Source organism: Oncorhynchus nerka, linkage group LG26 (genome assembly GCF_034236695.1).
Source record: "Oncorhynchus nerka isolate Pitt River linkage group LG26, Oner_Uvic_2.0, whole genome shotgun sequence".
Lineage (NCBI taxonomy): Eukaryota > Metazoa > Chordata > Actinopteri > Salmoniformes > Salmonidae > Oncorhynchus > Oncorhynchus nerka.
In genome coordinates, this window is record NC_088421.1 from 31390867 (window position 1) to 31411166 (window position 20300).

Below are 20300 nucleotides of genomic sequence, written 5' to 3' on the forward strand. Positions count from 1 at the left end.
AACAATCTGAATCGTAAAGCTGCTCTATGAATCAGCTGGGATTTAATCCCCCCTCCACTCTCCTCCCCCTCAACTCCCCCCTCCCTCCCCCTCAACCCCCTCCACTCCACTCTCCTCCCCCTCAACTCCCCTCCACTCTCCTCCCCCTCAACTCCCCTCCACTCTCCTCCCCCTCAACTCCCCCTCCACTCTCCTCCCCCTCAACTCCCCTCCACTCTCCTCCCCCTCAACCCCCTCCACTCTCCTCCCCCTCAACCCCCTCCACTCTCCTCCCCCTCCACCCCCCCCTCCACTCCCTCCCCCTCCACCCCCTCCACTCTCCTCCCCCTCCACCCCCTCCACTCTCCTCCCCCCCTCCCCCTCCACTCTCCTCCCCCTCCACTCTCCTCCCCCTCCCCCCTCCACTCTCCTCCCCCTCCACTCCCCCTCCCCCTCCTCCCCCTCCCTCTCCTCCCCCTCCACTCTCCTCCCCCTCAACTCCCCCTCCACTCTCCCTCCCTCCCCCTCCACTCTCCTCCCCCTCCACTCTCCCCCCTCCACTCCCCTCCCCCTCCTCCCCCTCCACTCTCCTCCCCCTCCACTCCCCTCCTCTCCTCCCCCTCCCCTCCTCCCCCCTCCCTCCCCCTCCCTCTCCCCCTCCACTCTCCTCCCCCTCCACTCCCCCTCCACTCTCCTCCCCCTCCCCCCCTCCACTCTCCTCCCCCTCCACCCCCTCCACTCCCCCCCCTCCACCCCCTCCACTCTCCTCCCCCTCAACCCCCCCTCCACTCTCCTCCCCCTCCACTCCCCCTCCACTCCCCCTCCACTCTCCTCCCCCTCCACTCCCCCTCCACTCCCTCCCTCTCCCCCCTCAACCCCCTCCACTCTCCTCCCCCTCCTCTCCCCCTCCACTCCCCCTCCACTCTCCTCCCCCCCTCCACTCTCCTCCCCCTCCACTCCCCCTCCACTCTCCTCCCCCTCCACTCTCCTCCCCCTCCACTCCCCCTCCCTCTCCCTCCCCCTCCACTCTCCTCCCCCTCCACTCCCCCTCCACTCTCCTCCCCCTCCACTCCCCCTCCACTCAACCCCCCTCCACCCCCTCCACTCTCCTCCCCCTCCACTCCCCCTCCACTCTCCTCCCCCCACTCCCCCTCCACTCCCTCCCCCTCCACCCCCTCCACTCTCTCCCCCTCCCCCTCCTCCCCCCTCCCCCTCCACCCCCCTCCACTCTCCTCCCCCTCCACTCCCCCTCCACTCTCCTCCCCCTCCACCCCCTCCACTCTCCTCCCCCTCCACTCCCCCTCCACTCTCCTCCCCCTCAACTCCCCCTCCACTCTCCTCCCCCCTCCACTCCAAGCCATAGGATGGGTAGAGAGAGAGAGAGCTGGCGAGGCAGATGCGCGGCGTTGAAAAGCACAATCTGCCACGGCTCTTGATGTGAGAATGACCTACATCCTGTGAGCCTGAGCATGCCTGCCTCTGCCTGCTTTCTAACAGGGAGGTGGTGAGGAGGACGTCCTCAGAGAGAGGTCTGGGGAGGAAGGTTGATGTACGTGCTGCTGGTAAACTGAGGGATAAGCAGGACGGACTGGGGAGACTCCTTATTGAGTAGAACACGTGTAAATGTCAGAGTCTGTATGATTTACCACTGGGTGCTCAGTTCACATTCAGTATAGTCAGTGTGTGTGTGTGTGTGTGTGTGTGTGTGTGTGTGTGTGTGAAAAGTGGGCTAGCATTTGGCCCAGATATCTCAGTGGTACTAATTACCTCAAATGAGGAAGCAGACTATCTGAGAACTAATATTGGACGATGCACGTTTTAGCAGATGTTCAGCGCTGGTGTGTGTGTGCTTACCTGCTTTAGTGTGTGTGTGTGTGTGTGTGTGTGGGGGGGTTTGGTTGTAATTCATGGAGGAGTTTTCCTTTTGCCAGAGAGGAAGTCGAGAGCTCTCAGAAGTTCCAGTATACTGTATACAGAGAGTGATGTGTTGTTTTACTAGTAGGTGGAACTGGAACGTGTCCCTAACAACAGATCCAGGATCAGATGTTTAGCATTGGGGTACACTCATCTGATCCTAGATCTGTGGTTCATCAGCCTTGTGTGTTGATATACAACACACTAAGCTATCACATCTTCATCCATGGAAGTGTCTGACTATGTGTGTATGTTAATTCCATACTTATACATCTCTCTCTTTCACAGTACCTGAAGACCTTTCCTTGGAAGAGAGAGATGAGCTGTCAAACATACGACGCAGGAAAAAAGAGCTACTGGATGACATTGAGGTGAGTCAAGAAAATGAAAAGAAATGTCAGGATTTAATATTTTTTATAAAGATATCACTCACCCTTGATATGATATGACTTTATGTAGGTGGCTAAAATGTTACTTTGACTCTAACCACTTACATTGAGTCTGTTTGTTGATTTACAATGCACTGCTAAAACAACTAGAGTTCAGTTGTGAATTCAACCCAGCTAATTCTCCCTCTAATCCTGTTGGCAGCGGTTGAAGTTTGAGATTGCAGAGGTGATGACTGAGATCGAGCAGCTAACCTGCGTGGGAGAGAGGTGCGTAACACCCCCCCTTCAACACCCCTCCCCCCTCCTAGCTGCTGTTCCCTTCTCCTCTCCAAGTCATCCAGCCACACACCTGTCCCAGTGTGGGTTAATAATCCATCTTTGTTTGTGGAGCTGAGCCGTCTCCTCTGCCAAACAGTTGCTAAACACCCCACAACCGCTCCTGTTCAGGGACTGACAACTGATTGGCTGTTCAGGGCTCATTGGTGATGAGGTGGAGAGAGTGTGTGTTAGTGTGTGTGTCTCAGGTGCAGCTGGGGAATGGTTCAAGCTATTTTAGGACACCGGGAGAACACAGTATACACACATGCAATAATGCACACACACACACACACACACACATATGAACACAAAGAAAGAGGCATATGGTTTTCATTAGACTGAGTTTGAGTTAGATTGAGTTTCTTCTGCTAATCAGTTAGTCGGTGCAACAACCTACATGGTTGATGTTACAGTCCAAATGGAAAGACAAGTCAAAGATAATTGTTTTTAGAGGATCATTACATTCTCATGTTCATAGCTGTCTTGGAACAGTAATAACTGAATCCAACAGATTTTCTCCTGAACCCAGCCCTATGTAAACTAACCGTGTAAACTCACTAACTCACCACAACACCGTTCAGTATCCTGGATAAATACTGTACGAAGGAGACATGTGACAGTTGACCTGGTGAACAAATACAAGCGTCAGTTGTTGATAATGCCACACCTGTTCTAGAGAGCTGATGGATCTCTCTGCTCTGTCCAATCACAGTAAAACAACACAAAGAAATAAACAGATCGCCATGGGAAGGAAGAAATTCAACATGGACCCCAAAAAGGTTTGTCTAAAGTCCATGCAATCCATGCTAAATACATTATTTACCCACTTGCACTGATGTTAATGTGGTGTTATTGAATGTTTTCTGATTTCTATAGAAACTTAGATGTGTACCTGTTATGCCTCCTTTAGCCATGTAGAAAAGGTTACACTATAAACCATGTCCATCAAAGATGTTATCTGTATGTTGTGTTATCTGTATGTTGTGTTATCTTAATGACTTATTGTAACGCCTCCTAGCTCTCCTTCAGGTCAAAACAGATAACTGTGTGTGTGTGTGTGTGTGTGTGTGTGGGGGGGGCTTGGAGTGCTAACCAAACTGTGTGTCTTCCAGGGGATCCAGTTTCTGTTGGAGAACGACCTTCTCCAACACACTCCTGAGGACGTATCCCAGTTCCTCTACAAAGGAGAGGGCCTCAACAAAACTGTCATAGGGGACTACTTAGGAGAGAGGTAACAAACACACTGCTCTAACCTCCTCTGTTTTCATCTCGCTCTCCCTCTTTCCCCCTCTACCTCTCTTTCTCCCTTCTCTCCCCCCTCTCTCTTTCCTACACTCTGTCCATCTCTCAGGGAGATTTCTCCCTCTCTCTTTCCTACACTCTGTCCATCTCTCAGGGAGATTTCTCCCTCTCTCTTTCCTACACTCTGTCCATCTCTCAGGGACATTTCTCCCTCTCTCTTTCCTACACTCTGTCCATCTCTCAGGGACATTTCTCCCTCTCTCTTTCCTACACTCTGTCCATCTCTCAGGGACATTTCCTCTCCATCCTCTCTCTTTCCTCTCTGTCCATTCTCAGGGACATTTCCTCTCTTTCCTACACTCTGTCCATCTCTCAGGGACATTTCTCCCTCTCTCTTTCCTACACTCTGTCCATCTCTCAGGGACATTTCTCCCTCTCTCTTTCCTACACTCTGTCCATCTCTCAGGGACATTTCTCCCTCTCTCTTTCCTACACTCTGTCCATCTCTCAGGGACATTTCTCCCTCTCTCTTTCCTACACTCTGTCCATCTCTCAGGGACATTTTCTCCCTCTCTCTTTCCTACACTCTGTCCATCTCTCAGGACATTTCTCCCTCTCTCTTTCCTACACTCTGTCCATCTCTCAGGGACATTTCTCCCTCTCTCTTTCCTACACTCTGTCCATATCTCAGGGACATTTCTCCCTCTCTCTTTCCTACACTCTGTCCATATCTCAGGGACATTTCTCCCTCTCTCTTTCCTACACTCTGTCCATCTCTCAGGGACATTTCTCCCTCTCTCTTTCCTACACTCTGTCCATCTCTCAGGGACATTTCTCCTCAGGGACATTTCTCCTCTCTCTCTTTCCTACACTCTGTCCATCTGTCCATCTCCATCCCAGGGAGATTTCTCCCTCTCTTTCCTACACTCTGTCCATCTCTCAGGGACATTTCTCCCTCTCTCTTTCCTACACTCTGTCCATCTCTCAGGGACATTTCTCCCTCTCTCTTTCCTACACTCTGTCCATCTCCCAGGGATATTTCTCCCTCTCTCTTTCCTACACTCTGTCCATCTCTCAGGGACATTTCTCCCTCTCTCTTTCCTACACTCTGTCCATCTCTCAGGGACATTTCTCCCTCTCTCTTTCCTACTCTCTGTCCATCTCTCAGGGAGATTTCTCCCTCTGCGTGTATAAGCCCGGGCATAAAGCCTCGGGAAATGGATTGTCTGGATTTACGGAGCACAGCGGCGACAGTAGACCAGGGGCCATGCCAGTAAAACAGAGATCTGCCTGGCTACATGTGTTTCATATCTACGACACGTGGGCCACCTCGCAGGGATGTGACTGTCAAAACAACCTGTGTAGCAAACGGACAGAGCAGAGTGTGAGGCTGGCTCTGTGGCTGGGATAATTGTTTTCTTTAGAAAATGCCCTTAAGAAAGCAACAACATCTTGTATGTTAAGTTGGTTGAATGCACAAACAAATAGCAATTTATTACGACCTGCAATCTTATCATATTGTATAATGGTTTGATAGAGTCATAATCTAGAGAAGGGGTGGAGTGTGATTTAAAAAGGGCCTGTCCCCTAACAGACATTTCAGTTCCTAATGGATTGAAACACACTTTACCTCTAATAGTTCTGTTTTTGGAAGTGCTAGACTGATCTTGAATAACACTGAATACCAGACATTTCCTGGCCTGAATCTGAGAACCTGACACACACTGTATGTTCCTCATCTCAGGGACGACTTCAACCTCAAGGTGTTGCAGGCGTTCGTAGACCTTCATGAGTTTGCAGATCTCAACCTCGTACAGGCTTTACGGTGAGCTGTTTCTGCATATTACTGGACTAAGATTCCCAGCTGTTCATCACATTAAAAGAAATAATATAGTAGTATTTATTATTGATAATGTGCAGTTAATACACTTTATAATGATGTCCTGCTTTCAATACACTTTATAATGATGTCCTGCTGCTTTCAATACACTTTATAATGATGTCCTGCTTTCAATACACTTTATAATGATGTCCTGCTGCTTTCAATACACTTTATAATGATGTCCTGCTTTCAATACACTTTATAATGATGTCCTGCTGCTTTCAATACACTTTATAATGATGTCCTGCTGCTTTCAATACACTTTATAATGATGTCCTGCTGCTTTCAATACACTTTATAATGATGTCCTGCTTTCAATACACTTTATAATGATGTCCTGCTGCTTTCAATACACTTTATAATGATTTTCAATACACTTTATAATGATGTCCTGCTTGGCTACAATACACTTTATAATGATGTCCTGCTGCTTTCAATACACTTTATAATGATGTCCTGCTGCTTTCAATACACTTTATAATGATGTCCTGCTGCTTTCAATACACTTTATAATGATGTCCTGCTGCTTTCAATACACTTTATAATGATGTCCTGCTGCTTTCAATACACTTTATAATGATGTCCTGCTGCTTTCAATACTTTATAATGATGTCCTGCTGCTTTCAATACTTTATAATGATGTCCTGCTGCTTTCAATACACTTTATAATGATGTCCTGCTGCTTTACACATGATGCTGCTTTCAATACACTTTATAATGATGTCCTGCTGCTTTCAATACACTTTATAATGATGTCCTGCTGCTTTCAATACACTTTATAATGATGTCCTGCTGCTTTCAATACACTTTATAATGATGTCCTGCTGCTTTCAATACACTTTATAATGATGTCCTGCTGCTTTCAATACACTTTATAATGATGTCCTGCTGCTTTCAATACACTTTATAATGATGTCCTGCTGCTTTCAATACACTTTATAATGATGTCCTGCTGCTTTCAATACACTTTATAATGATGTCCTGCTGCTTTCAATACACTTTATATGATGATGTCCTGCTGCTTTCAATACACTTTATAATGATGTCCTGCTGCTTTCAATACACTTTATAATGATGTCCTGCTGCTTTCAATACACTTTATAATGATGTCCTGCTGCTTTCAATACACTTTATAATGATGTCCTGCTGCTTTCAATACACTTTATAATGATGTCCTGCTGCTTTCAATACACTTTATAATGATGTCCTGCTGCTTTCAATACACTTTATAATGATGTCCTGCTGCTTTCAATACACTTTATAATGATGTCCTGCTGCTTTCAATACACTTTATAATGATGTCCTGCTGCTTTCAATACACTTTATAATGATGTCCTTTATAATGATGCTGCTTTCAATACACTTTATAATGATGTCCTGCTGCTTTCAATACACTTTATAATGATGTCCTGCTGCTTTCAATACACTTTATAATGATGTCCTGCTGCTTTCAATACACTTTATAATGATGTCCTGCTGCTTTCAATACACTTTATAATGATGTCCTTTATAATGATGCTGCTTTCAATACACTTTATAATGATGTCCTGCTGCTTTCAATACACTTTATAATGATGTCCTGCTGCTTTTACACTTTATAATGATGTTTCAATACACTTTATAATGATGTCCTTTATAATGATGCTGCTTTCAATACACTTTATAATGATGTCCTGCTGCTTTCAATACACTTTATAATGATGTCCTGCTGCTTTCAATACACTTTATAATGATGTCCTGCTGCTTTCAATACACTTTATAATGATGTCCTGCTGCTTTCAATACACTTTATAATTACACTTTATAATGATGTCCTTTATAATGATGCTGCTTTCAATACACTTTATAATGATGTCCTGCTGCTTTCAATACACTTTATAATGATGTCCTGCTTTCAATACACTTTATAATGATGTCCTGCTTTCAATACACTTTATAATGATGTCCTGCTGCTTTCAATACACTTTATAATGATGTCCTGCTGCTTTCAATACACTTTATAATGATGTCCTGCTGCTTTCAATACACTTTATAATGATGTCCTGCTGCTTTCAATACACTTTATAATGATGTCCTGCTGCTTTCAATACACTTTATAATGATGTCCTGCTGCTTTCAATACACTTTATAATGATGTCCTGCTGCTTTCAATACACTTTATAATGATGTCCTGCTGCTTTCAATACACTTTATAATGATGTCCTGCTGCTTTCAATACACTTTATAATGATGTCCTGCTGCTTTCAATACACTTTATAATGATGTCCTGCTGCTTTCAATACACTTTATAATGATGTCCTGCTGCTTTCAATACACTTTATAATGATGTCCTGCTGCTTTCAATACACTTTATAATGATGTCCTGCTGCTTTCAATACACTTTATAATGATGTCCCTGCTGCTTTCAATACACTTTATAATGATGTCCTGCTGCTTTCAATACACTTTATAATGATGTCCTGCTGCTTTCAATACACTTTATAATGATGTCCTGCTGCTTTCAATACACTTTATAATGATGTCCTGCTGCTTTCAATACACTTTATAATGATGTCCTGCTGCTTTCAATACACTTTTGGAGCCTCTGTTTTCTTTCTCATTTGTTTTTCCTGTGTTCTATTCTCTCTCTCTCTCTTTCTCTCTGCTAGTGTAGACAGTTTCTGTGGAGTTTCAGACTGCCTGGTGAGGCTCAGAAGATCGATCGTATGATGGAGGCCTTCGCTTCGCGGTACTGCTCCTGCAACCCCGGTGTCTTCCAATCCACAGGTACACACACACACACACACACTTTGGACAGACCCTGTCATAAAGAGCAGCGCCAGACCACCCCTGCCTTAGATCAATGCGTCAGTTCGTGGAAAAGGAAGTCTTGAATTGCTATAACGATTAAAAACCCAAATACCGGTACACTCACATTTCTAGAATCACTCACTATCAGTCGGTACTTGAATCTCTGTCCGATGACTTAATGCACTTTGTTGCTGACAGACTTGCGGTTCATTGTTGCTGTGTCATCACTACTGGTATGGCTCCTCTAATAAGGACTTTGATCAATAACAGAGGGTCATTAGTGACTAGTGAGGCACGCTCAGGCCACACGTTGTCTCTGTAGAGAAATGTATTGTCTAGGACGTATATGATATTGTGTCATGTCAGCTCTATGTTCTATCTGCAGTGTTGTGTCCCCTGTCCCAGTAACCAGTGGTGGGTTGATGTGTGGTCTTGGCCTCATGAATATGGATGTGTTGCAGTGGTGACACGCTGACTTAGTTATAGCTGCTTCTGCTGCATCCCCCTGGGGACTGGTGCCCTGACACACACCAGGTTAAAACGGCCAGGGGTTATAGAACAGAGTGGGGTGGTGGGGGAAGTGGGTGGTAGAGTGATGATTGCAAAGTCATAGCGACACACACACACACACACTCAACCCCACACACACACACTTCATACCACCTATCCCTGCTATCCTCCCCAGACACATGTTATGTCCTGTCCTTCGCCATCATCATGTTGAATACCAGCCTCCACAACCCCAACGTCAGAGACAAGCCCCCCGTAGAGAGATTCATCTCCATGAACAGGGGCATCAACGAGGGAGGAGACCTGCCAGAGGACCTACTCAGGGTGAGAGTGTGTGTTTGGTGTGTGGAGTGGGGGGGTTGGATATGGTTGATGAGTGTGTGTTTGGTGTGTGGAGTGGGGGGGTTGGATATGGTTGATGAGTGTGTGTTTGGTGTGTGGTTGATGAGTGGGGGGGTTGGATATGGTTGATGAGTGTGTGTTTGGTGTGTGGAGTGGGGGGTTGATGAGTGTGTGTTTGGTGTGTGGAGTGGGGGGTTGGATATGGTTGATTAGTGTGTGTTTGGTGTGTAGTGGGGGGTTGGATATGGTTGATGAGTGTGTGTTTGGTGTGTGGAGTGGGGGGGGGGTTGGATATGGTTGATGAGTGTGTGTTTGTATGTGAGTGGGGGGTTGGATATGTTTGAGTGTGTGTTTGGTGTGTGGAGTGGGGGGAGGTTGGATATGGTTGATGAGAGTGTGTGGAGTGGGGGGGTTGGATATGGTTGATGAGTGTGTGTTTGGTGTGTGGAGTGGGGGGGGGGGGGGTTGGATATGGTTGATGAGTGTGTGTGAGTGGGGGGTTGGATATGGTTGATGAGTGTGTGTTTGGTGTGTGAAGTGGGGGGTGGGGGGTTGGATATGGTTGATGAGTGTGTGTGGAGTGGGGGGGGATGGATATGGTTGATGAGTGTGTGTTTGGTGTGTGGAGTGGGGGGAGGTTGGATATGGTTGATGAGTGTGTGGAGTGGGGGGGTTGGATATGGTTGATGAGTGTGTGTTTGGTGTGTGGAGTGGGGGGGTTGGATATGGTTGATGATAGTGGGGGGGGTTGATATGGTTGATGAGTGTGTGTTTGGTGTGTGGAGTGGGGGGGGTTGGATATGGTTGATGAGTGTGTGTGGAGTGGGGGGTTGATATGGTTGATGTGTGTTTGGTGTGTGGAGTGGGGGGGTTGGATATGGTTGATGAGTGTGTGTGGGGGGTGGATATGGTGATGAGTGGTGTTTGGTGTGTGGGGGGTTGGATATGGTTGATGAGTGTGTGGTGTGTGTTGATGAGGTGTGTGGAGTGGGGGGTTGGATATGGTTGATGAGTGTGTGTTTGGTGTGGAGTGGGGGGGGGGGGGATGAGTGGATGGAGTGGGGTGTTGGTGGTTGAGTGTGTGTGAGTGGGGGGGGGTTGATATGGTTTGAGTGTGTGTTTGGTGTGTGGAGTGGGGGGGGTTGGATATGGTTGATGAGTGTGTGTGGAGTGGGGGGGGTTGATATGGTTGATGAGTGTGTGTTTGGTGTGTGGAGGGGGGGGTTGGATATGGTTGATGAGTGTGTGTTTGTGTTTCTCCTACGTCACGTAGAAGCTCTCTTCTATCAAGGGTGATACTGTAGCAAAATGCTAGCTCATCTAATGTGCTGTTCTTTCAGGCCAGTAATGCTAATGATGAACATTATTATCTAACAAGCTCAGAGAGATAATCACACAGCCTTCAGCTCAACCGCAGTTCAAAGGGCACACACATAACACACATTCTTGCAGTTGGCTTGTTGTTCCTTTCTCTCCCAACAGTTCTCAAAGTTGTAACTCCGATTGTCAAAAGTGTCCCAAGTATTTAACACCCAGTTTCAGCCCCTATGAATGAGCACACCCTCCAACACTTTCCTTTTCTAACAAGTCCTTCATAGAATCTTGTTCTGTCATGTTTTATGCACTGTTGATTTAGTTATGGACTGGGATGGCTGTTAGAAGATGCAGGAAGTGGCTGTTCAAGTGGTAGGAGTTTAACACTAATGCTTTCACCGCCTTTTCCCCCATCACCATCTCTCTCTCTTTTTCTCTCTCTCTCTTTCTCTCCATCACTCCCTCCTCATCCCTCTCTCTCCTTCTCTCCATCACTCCCTCCTCATTCCTCTCTCTGCTTCTCTCCATCACTCCCTCCTCATTCCTCTCTCTGCTTCTCTCCATCACTCCCTCCTCATCCCTCTCTCTCCTTCTCTCCATCACTCCCTCCTCATCCCTCTCTCTGCTTCTCTCCATCACTCCCTCATCCCTCTCTCCATCACTCCCTCCTCATCCCTCTCTTTCCTTCTTTCCATCACTCCCTCCTCACCCCTCTCTCTCCTTCTCTCCATCACTCCCTCCTCATCCCTCTCTCTCCTCTCCAGAATCTCTATGAGAGCATTAAGAGTGAACCCTTTAAGATCCCAGAGGATGATGGGAACGACCTAACTCACACGTTCTTCAACCCAGACAGAGAGGGATGGCTGCTCAAACTGGGTTAGTAGAATGCAGTCCCTTACTAAGAATGCCTGCATCACACCCACCTCTCTGTTCCAATGGCTCCATTAGCATACTACTTACAATGAAGCAATGTATTGGAGATTCATTCTAAGTGCTATGCTATTGCTATGCACTGTTTTTGGTTCCTCTTACACCATTCTCTTGCTATGAACCAGTACATTGTTTCACTGGCTGACCCGTGCAGCTAAGATCCAGATAGACTGTAATGTTGCAGTCTCTCAAGCAATGTGTTTTGCTGTAGACTGTAATGTTGCAGTCTCTCAAGCAATGTGTTTTGCTGCATGACTCACGTCTTGTTGGTACAATATGAACAAGGTTCAGTGTTCAGGGTTCTCACACAGTGGGCTGTTATCTGTAGTGTTGTCTATTTTAAACCTCCAGATTCAAGGTTTACAGGATGTTGAAGATTCATGAATAAATATTTCACAATCTTTGGCCAGTTTAAAGGATATTCGAGCAGGATTTTATGTAAATGGTTGTATGTGAATGTTAAAGTTGAAAGAATCACCATGGTAAATCACCATGATAAGGTGCATTTGAGGTCAGAGGTGAGAACTGTTAGTTACATAACACTGTATGACCCAGAGACGGGTAGCAATGTCTCTCTACACACAGTCAAGCTGACCTGTTACCATGGTTGCAGTATTAATTGAGGGAGCGGTCATCATCATCTCTCCCACAATGCAGTGATCACAAAATAACCGGGGCTGTGGAACTGACGGGTGTCATAGCAACGCTCAAAGGCAATCATTTCATTTATTTATATTATACAGAGCTCTCACCTTCCTAAATATAGTAGTGCCGTTTCCCACATTTGAATCTCCTTATCACATTTTTCTCTATTGTTTCTCTCCCATGTTTTGAATGTTGTATTTGTTTACATGGGTTTTTGATTGTCATCCCTTCCTCCTCACCAACATTATCTTGGTGTGATCTCTTTAGAAATGTATTTGGGGTTTTCTGGTTGGTCGGCTGTAAGGTTGCATACACATTATTTTCTGTTGTGCTTATTCTCTCTGACCTCTCACCTCTGTCCCTAACCTCCATCTCTCTTTTCATTCCCTTCTCCCATTACCTCCATCTCAACCCACTTTTCATTTCCTGTTTTTATTGCGTCCTCCAGTCCCTGACATGGAGTGTTTTGGACAGGTCCCTGTTTCAACAGCCGTTGTAACGCTGCCATCCAACTGCCTTATTATGACTTGTTAGGGTTAAAGGTCAACTCAGTGCAGGTGGGCCAAGCCTTGTCTCACACACACACACACACACACACACACTGGCTCAGACATGCTGCACATTCCACTGGCTCTATGTAACGTCTCTGCAGTCTCATCAAACCCAGTATATATGTTTGCAAATAGTCCCAGTGTGCCTTAAGACCTGTGAATGATTATATTATAGTGCTTTCTCTCCCCAGGCAGTTTACAACTGGACTTTTCTCTGTAATAATTCTAATTTGGCCCAGTACAAATAAACCCTGAAGGCTAAATTAATTAGTCTCTTTTAGAGAGGATCACTCTGTACACTGTGGAAATTAAGAGAAAGGATTTTAAGCATTTTACCTCATGTAAATACGGCAGGCAAAACTCTCCAGAAAAGTCTATGAAAACAGTGTTTATATGATTAATGACTTTTTAGCATGAATTTATCGACTAAAAGACAGAAAGGAAATGAGAGATTCAATGAAATGAATAAGACCGAAGATGGTGCTAAAAACTCTCTGGTAGTACTTAGTGTGCGTTACAAACATGTGTTTTTCCATGGACACTACTGCCCTAAGGGATGGTCAGTGATGAGCCCTGTAGGAATGTTGGGACAAAGCTCTCCCACAAGAACGTTGTTAGGACAAATCCCACTCACACACACCCAGGAAACCACAGGATGCACAGTCAGCCTGCCACACCACATCCTATGACATGTCTCACCTGGAGGGCAAGAAAAACAACAAATGGAAAACAGGATCATTCCAGATATTCTCAGCTGTGGATTAATAACTATCAATTGTAGAAATATAATGGATAGAATGGAGGTGCAAAAGACAACCATCACTTTGAAAGGCTGGTCATGGCTCACATCAAAACCATTATCCCATCTCTGCGTCTGGAACCTGGACTTCCTGACGGGCCGCCCATCTGCCACGCTGATCCTCAACACAGGAGCCCCTCAGGGGTGCGTGCTCAGTCCCTTCCTGTACTCCCTGTTCACCCACGACTGCATGGCCAGGCACAACTCATTAAGTTTGCAGATGACACAACAGTGGTAGGCCTGATTAACGACGAGACAGCCTATAGGGAGGAGGTCAGAGATCTGGTCGTGTGGTGCCAGAATAACAACCTATCCCTAAACGTAACCAAGACTAAGGAGATGATTGTGGACTACAGGAAAAGGAGGCCCGAACACGCCCCCATTCTCACCGACGGGGCTGTATGAGCAGGATGAGAGCTTCAAGTTCCTTGGTGTCCACGTCACCAACAAACTAATATTGTCCAAGCACACCAAGACAGTCGTGAAGAGGGCACGACAAAGCCTATTCCCCCTCAGGAAACTAAAAAGATTTGGCATGGGTCCTCAGATCCTCAAAAGGTTCTACAGCTGCAACATCGAGAGCATGCTGACTGGTTGCATCACTGCCTGGTACGGCAATTGCTCTGCCTCCGACCGCAAGGCACTACAGAGGGTGGTGCGTACGGCCCAGTACATCACTGGGGCTAAGCTGCCTGCCATCCAGGACCTTTACACCAGGTGGCGTCAGAGGAAGGCCCTAAAAATGGTCAAATACCCCAGCCACCCCAGTCATAGACTGTTCTCTCTACTACCGCATGGCAAGCGGTACCGGAGTGGCAGGTCTAGGACAAAAAGGCTGCTCAACAGTTTTTACCCCCAAGCCATGAGATTCCTGAACAGGTAATCAAATGGCTACCCGGACTATTTGCATTGTGTTCCCCTCCCCACCCCTCTTTTACGCTGCTACTACTCTCTGTTTATCATATATGCATAGTTACATTAATGTACCTACTTCCCCCGGTGCCTGTACCCTCTACTTTATAGCTGCTACTGTTATAGCCTCTCTGTTTATCTGTTATATATGCTACTGTTATAGTCACTTTATAGCCTATACATTAATGTTATACATACTACTTCAATTGTATATAGCCTCCGACTAACCGTGTTATAGCCTGTACTGTTATAGCCTCGCTACTGTTATAGCCTGCTACTGTTATAGCCTCGCTACTGTTATAGCCTCGCTACTGTTATAGCCTCGCTACTGTTATAGCCTCGCTACTGTTATAGCCTCGCTACTGTTATAGCCTCGCTAATGTATATAACCTCGCTACTGTTATAGCCTCACTACTGTTAAAGCCTCACTACTGTATATAGCCTCGCTAATGTATATAGCCTCAAAATAGACTCGCTACTATATATAGCCTCGCTAGTGTTATAGCCTCGCTACTGTTATAGCCTCGCTACTGTTATAGCCTCGCTACTGTTATAGCCTTGCTACTGTTATAGCCACGCTACTGTTATAGCCACGCTACTGTTATAGCCTCGCTACTGTATATAGCCACGCTACTGTATATAGCCTCGCTAATGTATATAGCCTCGCTACTGTATATAGCCTCGCTAATGTATATAGCCTCGCTACTGTTATAGCCTCGCTACTGTTATACTGTACTGTATATAGCCTCGCTACTGTACTGTTATAGCCTCGCTGTATATTACTGTAATAGCCCCTAATGTTTGGCCCGACAGTAATGTATATAGGGGGATGGTAACTGAGACCCGCCCGACAGTCTAGGGGGATGGTAATGAGATAACTCATGCAAATTATTATTGTGACAAAGTAAAAGTGTGAACGAAATAACCACGACAACAGAAATCTACCGTCAAACTCCAGGTTTATTTATAAACACACGGTAATGGGGGGAGCAGGAAAAGGGGCTGAGCTGGACCCAAGAAAAGAAACAATAAGTATTCAAAAACACCCCTAAGCTAGACTAGCCTACTTTAACAACAGCTAACTAACTAACCAAAAATACAGTGGGTGGTCCGCCCAGTTCTAACTAGTGTATTTAACAAAGTTCACCTACGGGTAGTGTATGCCCATGGGCGACTTGTCTTGGTTTCCCCCTTTTCCCACCAGCAACAAACAAACACCATAACCAAAAACAATACTCACAGGTGATGACAAAGTGCTATGAGGTGCTTAAACAAAAGAGAGGTTAAGACACAAAGCGAGAGTGAAACACAGAGACCTACAGACATGGCATTTACAGAGAGATTGCTCTAGAGATTGAGCTAGAGATTGAGCTCTAGAGCAAACAAATGATGGGGTTTTTAAACCATGGGGAAGGAACTGTGATAGGATAGGAAATAGGAGGAGGTGTGTCTTCTGATTGATGATTGATTGTTGACTGATTGGGGAGTGATGATTTTCACCTGTGAGGGGAGAAGGAGAGAAAACAAACACACACACAGGACACACACACACACAGGATAACTGTATCCGTAACACTCGCTAATGTATGTAGCCTCGCTACTGTTATAGCCTCGCTACTGTATATAGCCTCGCTACTGTATATAGCCTCGCTACTGTATATAGCCTCGCTAGCCTCGCTACTGTATATAGCCTCGCTAATGTATATAGCCTCGCTAATGTATATAGCCTCGCTACTGTTATAGCCTCACTACTGTTATAGCCTCACTACTGTTATAGCCTCGCTACTGTATATAGCCTCTCTACTGTTATAGCCTCGCTACTGTTATAGCCTCGCTACTGTATATAGCCTCGCTACTGTATATAGCCTCGCTACTGTATATAGCCTCGCTACTGTTACAGCCTCGCTACTGTATATAGCCTCGCTACTGTATATAGCCTCACTACTGTATATAGCCTCGCTACTGTTATAGCCTCGCTACTGTATATAGCCTCGCTACTGTTATAGCCTCGCTACTGTATATAGCCCTCGCTACTGTATATAGCCTCGCTACTGTATATAGCCTCGCTACTGTTATAGCCTCGCTACTGTATATAGCCTCGCTACTGTTATAGCCTCACTACTGTTATAGCCTCGCTACTGTATATAGCCTCGCTACTGTATATAGCCTCTCTACTGTTATAGCCTCGCTACTGTTATAGCCTCGCTACTGTATATAGCCTCGCTACTGTATATAGCCTCGCTACTGTTACAGCCTCGCTACTGTATATAGCCTCGCTACTGTATATAGCCTCACTACTGTATATAGCCTCGCTACTGTATATAGCCTCGCTACTGTTATAGCCTCGCTACTGTATATAGCCTCGCTACTGTATATAGCCCTCGCTACTGTATATAGCCTCGCTACTGTATATAGCCTCGCTACTGTTATAGCCTCGCTACTGTTATAGCCTCGCTACTGTTATAGCCTCGCTACTGTTATAGCCTCGCTACTGTATATAGCCTCGCTACTGTATATAGCCTCGCTACTGTATATAGCCTCGCTAGCCTCGCTACTGTATATAGCCTCGCTAATGTATATAGCCTCGCTAATGTATATAGCCTCGCTACTGTTATAGCCTCACTACTGTTATAGCCTCGCTACTGTATATAGCCTCGCTACTGTATATAGCCTCGCTACTGTTATAGCCTCGCTACTGTTATAGCCTCTACTGTATATAGCTACTGTTATAGCCTGTATATAGCCTCGCTACTGTATATAGCCTGTATATCGCTACTGTTACAGCCTCGCTACTGTATATAGCCTCGCTACTGTATATAGCCTCACTACTGTATATAGCCTATAGCTACTACTGTATATAGCCTCGCTACTGTTATAGCCTCGCTACTGTTATAGCCTCGCTACTGTATATAGCCTCGCTACTGTATATAGCCTCGCTACTGTATATAGCCTCGCTACTGTATATAGCCTCGCTACTGTATATAGCCTCGCTACTGTTATAGCCTCGCTACTGTATATAGCCTCGCTACTGTTATAGCCTCGCTACTGTATATAGCCTCGCTACTGTTATAGCCTCGCTACTGTATATAGCCTCGCTACTGTATATAGCCTCGCTACTGTATATAGCCTCGCTACTGTTATAGCCTCGCTACTGTTATAGCCTCGCTACTGTATATAGCCTCGCTACTGTATATAGCCTACTGTATATAGCCTGTTATAGCCTCGCTACTGTATATAGCCTCGCTACTGTATATAGCCTCGCTACTGTATATAGCCTCGCTACTGTATATAGCCTCGCTACTGTATATAGCCTCGCTACTGTATATAGCCTCGCTACTGTATATAGCCTCGCTACTGTATATAGCCTCGCTACTGTATATAGCCTCGCTACTCACTGTTATTTTTGCTACTGTATATAGCCTACCTTTTTTTGCTGTTACTGTATTTATAGCCTCGCTACTGTTATAGCCTCGCTACTGTTATTCAGCATCTCACTGTAAGTTCTACTGTTATTTTTCACTGTCTTTTTTACCTGTTGTTTTTATTTCTTTAGTTTACCTGTTGTTAAGCATTTCACTGTAAGTTCTACACCTGTTGTATTCAGCATTTCACTGTAAGTTCTACACCTGTTGTATTCAGCATTTCACTGTAAGTTCTACACCTGTTGTATTCAGCATTTCACTGTAAGTTCTACACCTGTTGTATTCAGCATTTCACTGTAAGTTCTACACCTGTTGTATTCAGCATTTCACTGTAAGTTCTACACCTGTTGTATTCAGCATTTCACTGTAAGTTCTACACCTGTTGTATTCAGCATTTCACTGTAAGTTCTACACCTGTTGTATTCAGCATTTCACTGTAAGTTCTACACCTGTTGTATTCAGCATTTCACTGTAAGTTCTACACCTGTTGTATTCAGCATTTCACTGTAAGTTCTACACCTGTTGTATTCAGCATTTCACTGTAAGTTCTACACCTGTTGTATTCGGCACACGTGACAAATAAACTTTGATCTGATTTGTAACTCAAAAGTATAAAATTGGATCAGGGCTTACTTTTCTCTTTATATATCTGTCTATTTCTACGCTTTTTGTGTGGCATGTACAAGTTTACCCAACTAATACACAGAAAATCGGCATAGCGCTGAAATGTGACTGTGTGGAAAGAAAAACAGACATTTGAAAGTCTTGAATGCCGCTCCACTCATAAACAGCTGTATTTAGTATCGTTTTATGTGAATACCACTGCTAGTGCGTGTGTGTGTGTGTGTGTGTGTGTGTGTGTGTGTGAGAGAGAGAGAGAGAGTATTTATTCCTGTCTTCCAACAGGGAAGTCTTCTCAGCATCCCTGCCTTGCATCTCTGTGTGTTTCATTTCAGCTGAACGCTGCACTGTATTGGGCTGTAGTTGCCTGAGGGGGAACACTGTTAAAAACTATTTCAACTGTGTGTTGCCTCCCCTCTATACCCCTCAGCTTTGGTATACCCATGCTACAAAACTCTTTGCTTGGGGGTTTGGTGTGTGTGTGCATTTGTGCTTACAAATGCGTTTGTGTGCGTGTGTGTTATTCCTCCAAGGGTGCTTTAGATGCCAAGTTAGGTTCATATCAAGTGTGGTGTGTACCTTTCCTTCTTCTGGAGAGCCAATAGCATTTTATTCCGTTGCCTTTAAAAAATGAATGAGCAAAGTTAGCAATAATTCAGGAGTTGTGTGAGTGATCATTTAATCATTGAATATTCTCTATGCAGTAATTGGAAGACATGGTTTAACCAATCACGTTGCTGAACAAATTCCGTGATGGAATTGCATCACCTCTCAATCAGTGGTGCCAAGTACCAACAGCAGAGTTCATTGGCTTTGATCTTTCAGTGTCTTAGGTCCACAGGAGGAGGATGGGGTGTTTGAGAGGAAGTGTAAGGTCTCTCTCTCTCTTCTCTCTCTCTCTCTTTCTCACTCATATTCTATTTCTCCTGTGCCATTGGTATACATGCTTTACGTACAGTATATAGATTTTCTGCCATTGTTTGAGACAAATCTCTCATCAACTTTATTTATTTATCTTGGCTGATTTATAACACTAGAGCTGTCATGTTATTGTGGTCAAGGCGGCCATTACTTTGCCTACTTTCCAGCTCTGGTCTTGTTGGAGTGCCTTCCTCCTGTTGTTCCTACTGTGAGGAGTATGGTGGAGGTTGTCAGTCTGTCACTAATTCCATTGTGTCATCACTTCCTGTTTCCCCTTCCTATTTCCTGTCTCAGGGGGAAGAGTGAAGACCTGGAAGAGAAGGTGGTTCATTCTGACAGACAACTGCCTGTACTACTTTGAGTACACAACAGTAAGTGGGTGTGTGTGTGCGAGTGCAGTATTGTAGGCAAGTACGCTGCCTGTGTGTTTGTACAGGCGTTTATATGTGGTAGTATAACTGGAAGCTTTTTATCAAAGCATTTGCCTCTCTATCCAGAGAGCTGCTTTATCAGCAGTCTGTCCTCTACCCTTGTATTATCCTAGAGGATCATATCATTATCTCTCTGTCCTCCAGACTGTCTGCCTGCCAGACACTAACATCATTAGTTATATTAGAGAGAGCAGAGCAGAGGGGAATGAAGGTTGTTTTCCAGTCTATGAAACAATGTCACAGATCATGTCTTGTTCTCTCTCTTCTCCAGGATAAGGAGCCTCGTGGGATCATCCCCTTAGAGAACCTCAGTATCAGAGAGGTAGAGGAACCCAGGAAACCAGTGAGTGCTTCATGATACTGCATCACATCCCTTCTGAAACCTTAT

General features: G+C 45.3%; 1 protein-coding gene across 1 annotated transcript in view; it reads left to right on the forward strand.

The window, feature by feature from the left end:
- LOC115118481 (cytohesin-3) overlaps positions 1 to 20300 on the forward strand; it is a 54201-nt gene that overhangs the window by 28337 nt on the left and 5564 nt on the right. Inside the window, exons 2-11 of the mRNA XM_065010423.1 lie at positions 2182 to 2264; positions 2485 to 2549; positions 3313 to 3379; positions 3713 to 3831; positions 5587 to 5667; positions 8378 to 8490; positions 9200 to 9348; positions 11445 to 11556; positions 19776 to 19852; positions 20184 to 20255. Of these exons, the coding sequence (XP_064866495.1) occupies positions 2182 to 2264; positions 2485 to 2549; positions 3313 to 3379; positions 3713 to 3831; positions 5587 to 5667; positions 8378 to 8490; positions 9200 to 9348; positions 11445 to 11556; positions 19776 to 19852; positions 20184 to 20255 (938 nt within the window). The remainder of the gene's footprint in view (positions 1 to 2181; positions 2265 to 2484; positions 2550 to 3312; positions 3380 to 3712; positions 3832 to 5586; positions 5668 to 8377; positions 8491 to 9199; positions 9349 to 11444; positions 11557 to 19775; positions 19853 to 20183; positions 20256 to 20300) is intronic.